The 6,137-nt window shown below is 47.9% G+C and overlaps 1 protein-coding gene across 1 annotated transcript; it reads left to right on the forward strand.

Moving 5' to 3' along the window:
- Nucleotides 1-320: 320 nt before the first annotated feature.
- On the forward strand, nt 321-3,679 carry UTP11 (UTP11 small subunit processome component). Its single transcript, XM_030464347.1, has 8 exons — nt 321-508; nt 609-670; nt 947-1,049; nt 1,150-1,263; nt 1,724-1,817; nt 2,152-2,282; nt 3,069-3,179; nt 3,427-3,679. Exons 1-8 carry the CDS (start codon nt 446-448, stop codon nt 3,508-3,510), a joined length of 762 nt encoding a protein of 253 aa, XP_030320207.1. The 5' UTR covers nt 321-445; the 3' UTR covers nt 3,511-3,679.
- Nucleotides 3,680-6,137: the final 2,458 nt, after the last annotated feature.

The raw sequence follows: 6,137 nt of genomic DNA on the forward strand, positions 1-6,137 counted from the left end.
AGTGAGGTGCGCTCCCCTCCTCCCGGCGACAAGGAGGGACCGGGGTGGGCTGGGCCTCCCGGGATGCAGCGGAACCCCGTGCGGTGCCGTCCCCTCCCCACCTCCCGGCGCAAAGGAGGGACCGGACCGGGCTGGGCCGGGCCCCCCGGGGTTCATCGGGACCCGGTGCAGTCCCCTCCTCACGGCGAAAAGGAGGGAGCGGACCTGAGCGGACCCCCGGGATGCAGCGGGACCCGGCAGCCAGGCGGAGCGGCGGGAGCCGCCGTAGCCATGGAAACGGCGCCACCGCCCGGCGAGCATCGCGCGTGACCTCTGATCCCGGTGCCACGCCCCTTCCGCCCGGTGCCACGGGCGGTGACATCGCGGTACACGGGGGAACCGGGCCGAGCAGAGCGGGGGCACCACCGGTACCGCGGGATCCCGGGGCAGGCCCGGAGCCGCCGCCATGTCGTCCGCCTTCAGGAAAGCCGCCAAGTCGGGGCAGCGCCCGCACCGCGAGCGGGCACAGGTCAGTGCGCCGGAACGGGCCGGATCGGATCGGGCCATAGGACCGGGCTGTAGTACCGCGTCCTCCGGCCCGGCCCACGCTGACCCGCTTCTCCCCGCAGCCCGCCGCACGGCAGAAGCTGGGCCTGCTGGAGAAGAAGAAAGATTACCGGCTCCGTGCCCGGTGAGTGGGTCGGGACCGGCTCGGGGTCCCCGTGGGTGTTGGGGGTGCAGCGCTCCGGAGCGTGGCTGGGTCAGAGCGGGGAAGGGTGTTAAGAAATACATTGTAAAGGTAAAGCCATGGGTTGTGTTAAGGCATCCTGAAAAATGAAGGCTCTGGGTGCAGTGCCTTGGCTGCTGACCCAGCACTGAGCATCCCTGGAGGATTCCCCAGCTCTCCAGGGAGTGGGAATGTGGAGAAAACAAGGAACAGCTCTGATTTGTTGTGTTTGTTCCCCAGTGACTACCACAAGAAGCAGAATGCCCTCAGAGCACTTCAGAAGAAAGCTCTGGACAAGAATCCTGATGAGTTCTACTTTAAAATGATACATGCAGAGCTAAAGGTGAGAATCTGAGTGGCCTTCAGGCAGGGGTACATTTCTGTAAGGTTTTTGCTACCTTGTTTATTTTCAGTTTATGAACTGGCCTTCTGTCTGGCTTTAGGATGGAGTTCATGTCATAAAGCAGCCAAAGGAAGAAGTCACCCCTGAACAGGTGAAGTTGATGAGGACACAGGATATCAAATACATGGAAATGAAAAGGGTGGCAGAAGCAAAGGTAATATTTCACTTTTTTAGTACTTCCCTGTTTGCTGAGAGTTGGTTTTATTGTGATTTATTGATATTGTCCATAATATTTACATATAATTAAATCCGACTTGTGGATGCCCTGCTGCTGATCCACACACCATCACTGCAGGAAAATCACAAGTCTGCTTTGACCTTTCCTTCATACTTCTAATGGTTTCATGGTAACCATTCCTACTTGGTTTGCCATACAGATAATTTACAGTTCTGAAAATTGATTTGTACCTATTTGGTTGTGTAATACCAGAAATTAATGTTAACCTCTACTGGAAAATGTTGCTAAGACATGGCATAAATATAGAACAGATATATTTCCAAACATTAAGAAGGAAGGAAGAGTTTACTTGCTCAAGAAACAAATAGGAGTTTACTCCAGGGAGACATTTACCTCTTGAGGGTTTGCAGCACCGATTCCCTTTTCTGTCCCACAGAAAATCGAGCGGCTGAAGTCAGAGCTCCATCTCCTGGACGCGGAAGGGAAGAGCCCCAACAAGCACGTGTTCTTTTTTGATACGAAAAAAGAAGGTAAGATTTAAATAGGTTTGATCAGAAAACTGGTTCTGTTCTTTCTGTTGATTGAAATAGCACCGTGCTTTCTATAATAAAGACATAATAAGATATATAAAATTTCTATAAGATATGTTTCTATAAGATGTATTTAAGCTAATTTCTATAATAAGATATATTATAATTTCTATAATAATTTATATATTATTTTCAGGAGTAAAAACCTCAGGAGTATAAAACCTCAGCTCTGCAGGAGCTGTGTTGCTGGGGTTTCCAAAGCTACATGTTTGGAAGGTTTGCTGAGCATTATTCCAAGAAGTCCATGTGTGTTTATTCCTAAATTTCTTTCCAGTTCAGGAGTTTGACATTGCCACTCACCTGGACACTGTTCCAGAGCTCGTCAGCAGAACCTACAACCGGCCGACCATCGCAACGCTGCAGAAGGAGACACTGAAGGGAGCTACAAATCCTGCCCAATTAAAGGTATTTTCTGCTGCCATTATTTATGTTATAGCTTCATAATGTTTTGCAGCTTTTGTCCAACAACCACTCAAGAGGATTCATTGGGCTTTGTGGAGAATAAAATTGTTCTTTCACCTTAGAACTTCTGCTGGCGACACAAGGCTGCAGTGGGTGTTGCTTTCCTAATTTAAGGTGTTTCAGGATCCTTCAGGATGAATTCCTGAAGCGATCAACTTGGATGTTTTAATATCACAGCAGTTCTGTCCCAGAAGTAGCTACTTTTGGCTTTAACACTATAAATAAATCTTAATTAATTTAGATACATGGAGCAGCCCTATAAGCACGAGTTGGTGTGTGTAACATAAAAATAAAAGTTGTTTAAAATTGCTGATTGGTAAATTTGTAACCTGTTTTCTGAATCAGATGTCAGATAACAAACACCCTGTGGTCCTTTCTTCTTGCCAGCTTTCTCAGTTTGGCTTGTCAGTAAAGCAGTTGGACAAGTTGTAGACTGACAAGTTTTCTCCTCTAAATGTCTGAGTCATATTTGAAGCATGTTGGGATCTGTTCTTCTTAATTAGTTAAATCACACCTGCAGTAATACCATTTTTGAGCTGGGAGAGCCATCCACTGAAGAGGTAAACGTGACCAAACAAGGTGCATTTTGGGACTCTGCAGTTTCTAAACACTTCAGGTGTTGGTCTCTGGTGTGCCCCAGAATGAATCGGGTACAGACTGGGGAGACTTGTTCTTCTCTCTGTCTTAAAAATAAAAAAATCCCTTTTTTTCTTTTTGTTTCCCCTCCAGAAATTAGCCCAGCAAAGGAAGAATCAGTACGACCTGCTGAAGCAGCGTATTGACAGAGAAAAGGCCATGTTTGTTGTGGCACAGAAGATCCAGACACGGAAAGATCTTTTGGTGAGGAATTTAGTTCTGGTTCTTTGAATCTGTTTTGTTGAGGCCATTAGGTCTCGTTCTGTATGCTTGTATTTCTCTTCTAAGGTGGAAAGAACAGACAGAAACAGAATTCCCATCTAAAGAGTGGAAAGGGACCATTTTTCAATAATGTCTTGTCCCAGACAGGGACTTATTTATATGAATGGGTTCATTTTTTCCTCTTAACATGCCAGCAACTATTTTTTTCTACTTCCATTTTTTTTTCCAGGACAAAACTCATAAAGTAAAGGTGAAGAAAGAGACAAAAAATGGTCCAGCTATTTACAAATTCAAATTTCAGCGGAAACGTTAAGGATCCCATTAAGTAACTGTTACCATGAGAAAGAAGGAGGATTCTCTTTATGAAGAAGGACTGATAACATGTTACCAGTTTGTTTTCCACTGCTGCCTAGCACTCTGTTAAAACAAATTACTGTGGGCTTGCTGTAGCCATAAATATATCTAATTAATTGATTAATAAACCAGAGAGTTTGTTCTCTTTGTATTTACAGTGGGAAGCCACAAGAGGTGCCTGAATGTCCTAGCAATATGCACCATAAACAATTCTTGAAGAGTCAAGGTCAGAATTAAGAGGCTGGGAGATGTGTTACACCAGCACAGGGACAGAGAAGGAGTTTTTACATTCTGCACTTCCAAAAGAGTAGGAGATTTTTGGGTCAGCTTGTACAGTCATCTTTTCAAGCAGGTTAAAGTTGAGTGATTATCTCTCTAATCGCTCCCCTCCCTCCCTCCCTCCCTCCCTCCCTCCCTCCCTCCCTCCCTCCCTCCCTCCCTCCCTTTTTTAATTTTCTCCTCTGCTTTATCTGCACAAAGCTTTTACCTTTAAAACAGAAGAGTTAAAGGCATTGCTAAGGGCACTGCTAACTTCCAGCACCAAACTAGCCAGACTCTCCTGGCAGGGTGCTAGCAGCAGGGAGCTGTTTCTCCCTCTATGGAGGAATATTTGTATTACATAGATATACACCTGTATATAGAATAATACCTTTATTCATAAATTCCAGAGCTGAGGAGCTGCTTTTGCTTATTCTCTTCCTCCTCTTCAGTGGTTGGTGCCCGTGCCACACAGAATTCCCACTGCTGCTTTCCAAGTGGGAAGTGATGATACTAAAACTCAGACACCAACTGTGGGCTGAAAGTTTGTCCTGTTTGTGTTATGTTTGTTGCAACCTTGCTGATTGGGGGGGGGGGGGGTTTCAGCTGAGAACAATGAAAATGCATCCTGGAGTGGCCTGGAGGAGTTTGGGCATGTTGGGAGAGCCTGGGCGTAAACATTCCTTCCCTTCCCATCCCATCCCATCCCTTATCTCACTCGTGCTGTGCCTGCCAAGGAGCAGCACATGCCCATGCAAGATGCTGAAGAGGAGATGGGCTTCTCAGGTTCTCCTCACCTTGGGAGTTTTCTTGACTTCTCTCGGCTGAAACGTGACTCTTTTAGGTGCTAAAACAGCTTCAGAGTCACTTTCTGCCATTGCCAAGGCTCCCAAGGGGGGGCAGCAGCGGCCCGCGGCGGGGACGGGGCTGCGGGAGGTGCGGGAGGTGCGGGGGCTGCGGTCCAGCACCTGGGTGGGTGTTGCAATGTCCCACATGTTGCAAGCTTCTTGCTAGACCCTGACCATGAAAGCCCAGGTCCAAATCCTGCTGGGTGGTGGTTTATCATCCCGTGGCCACAAGAGGCTGAGAGGACGTGCCAGCTCCCCCCCAGACACTGAAGGGTTTGGTGGGTGCTGATCACTGACCTTAGCAGATAGGGCTGGCTCAGCACCATCTCCAAGAGCAAAACCAAGGGTCTCTTACCTTACCAACATCCATGGCTGTGTTTCTCAGGAGTGCTGTGGCTTGGTGTCCAGAGAAACACTCAGCTGATGCTGAAAATCCCATCCCAGGTTTCACGTTTGGTGCCAAGCCCTGGCTCTTTGCAGCACAGGGGGATGGGAACTGGGCTGCCTGCTGGAAGAGAGAATCTGTTTTGATTTTCTTTGACATGGAAGCTTACACATTTTTGAAAGCATGGGGAGGAAAAATGGTGCCCAGGTTCTGTTTGGTGATTTCTTAGTCCCATTTGGCGTCTTGAAAGAAACTGGAGCTGTCTGAACACAGATCTCCTGATACTTAAGAGTGTAATTGGTGACCAGGATTACAGGGCAGGGTGGCAGCAGGCAGCTCTGGTGCAGGGCACTGTCCCTCTGTCACTCCCCAGCTTTCACCTGGGCACATTGGGAAGAGCCAAACCCTTCCCTTCAGCTTTTCCCTCAGCCCAGGCTCTTGGTTTGATGCCCAAAGCTCTGAGCTTGGTTTCCTCATCCTAAAGCACTTAAATGTTTCTGCAAGGGTCTGGAAAGAGTCGGTGTCTTGTAACTGAACAAAACACCCAGACCACTCGACCACAGTGCAAGACACTGGTGGGATCTGCCATTCTCTAGCTGGACCCTCAGGAAAGAGAGAGAGAAACAGCCCAGAGGTATTTTTCTGCTTGTGATAATTATAGTATCCAAGGCTGAACCAACAGGTTCTTTAGCAAGGAGATTCCCTCCAGCTTGCAGGATACAGATAGCAAAATACCCCACAGATTTGCAGCTCGGGTTTCAGGTGACTCAGAATAATATTGTGCCATAAAATAATTTAATGTAATTCCTTTTTCAGGCTGGAGAACTCAATTGATAATGACCATCTATAAAAGTTAATAGCAGGCTGCATTAAAACCCTTGCAGGATTCTCTCTAGGCAACTGGAACCATCACCAGCCCTTGGGCTTTACAGGTGGTTCCCTCCAGGCTCTGTTTTCTGAGCCTGAACCAGACAGGAGAGCAGCAGAGTGGGATCTCACAGCACCAAACCCAGCAGCCCACATCCCAGGAGCATCCTCCAGAGTGCCCAGGGGCTGCCAGGGACAGGTTTGCAGCATCCAGAGGGATGCAGGGAA

The sequence above is a fragment of the Calypte anna genome, chromosome 23, assembly GCF_003957555.1.
Source record: "Calypte anna isolate BGI_N300 chromosome 23, bCalAnn1_v1.p, whole genome shotgun sequence".
Lineage (NCBI taxonomy): Eukaryota > Metazoa > Chordata > Aves > Apodiformes > Trochilidae > Calypte > Calypte anna.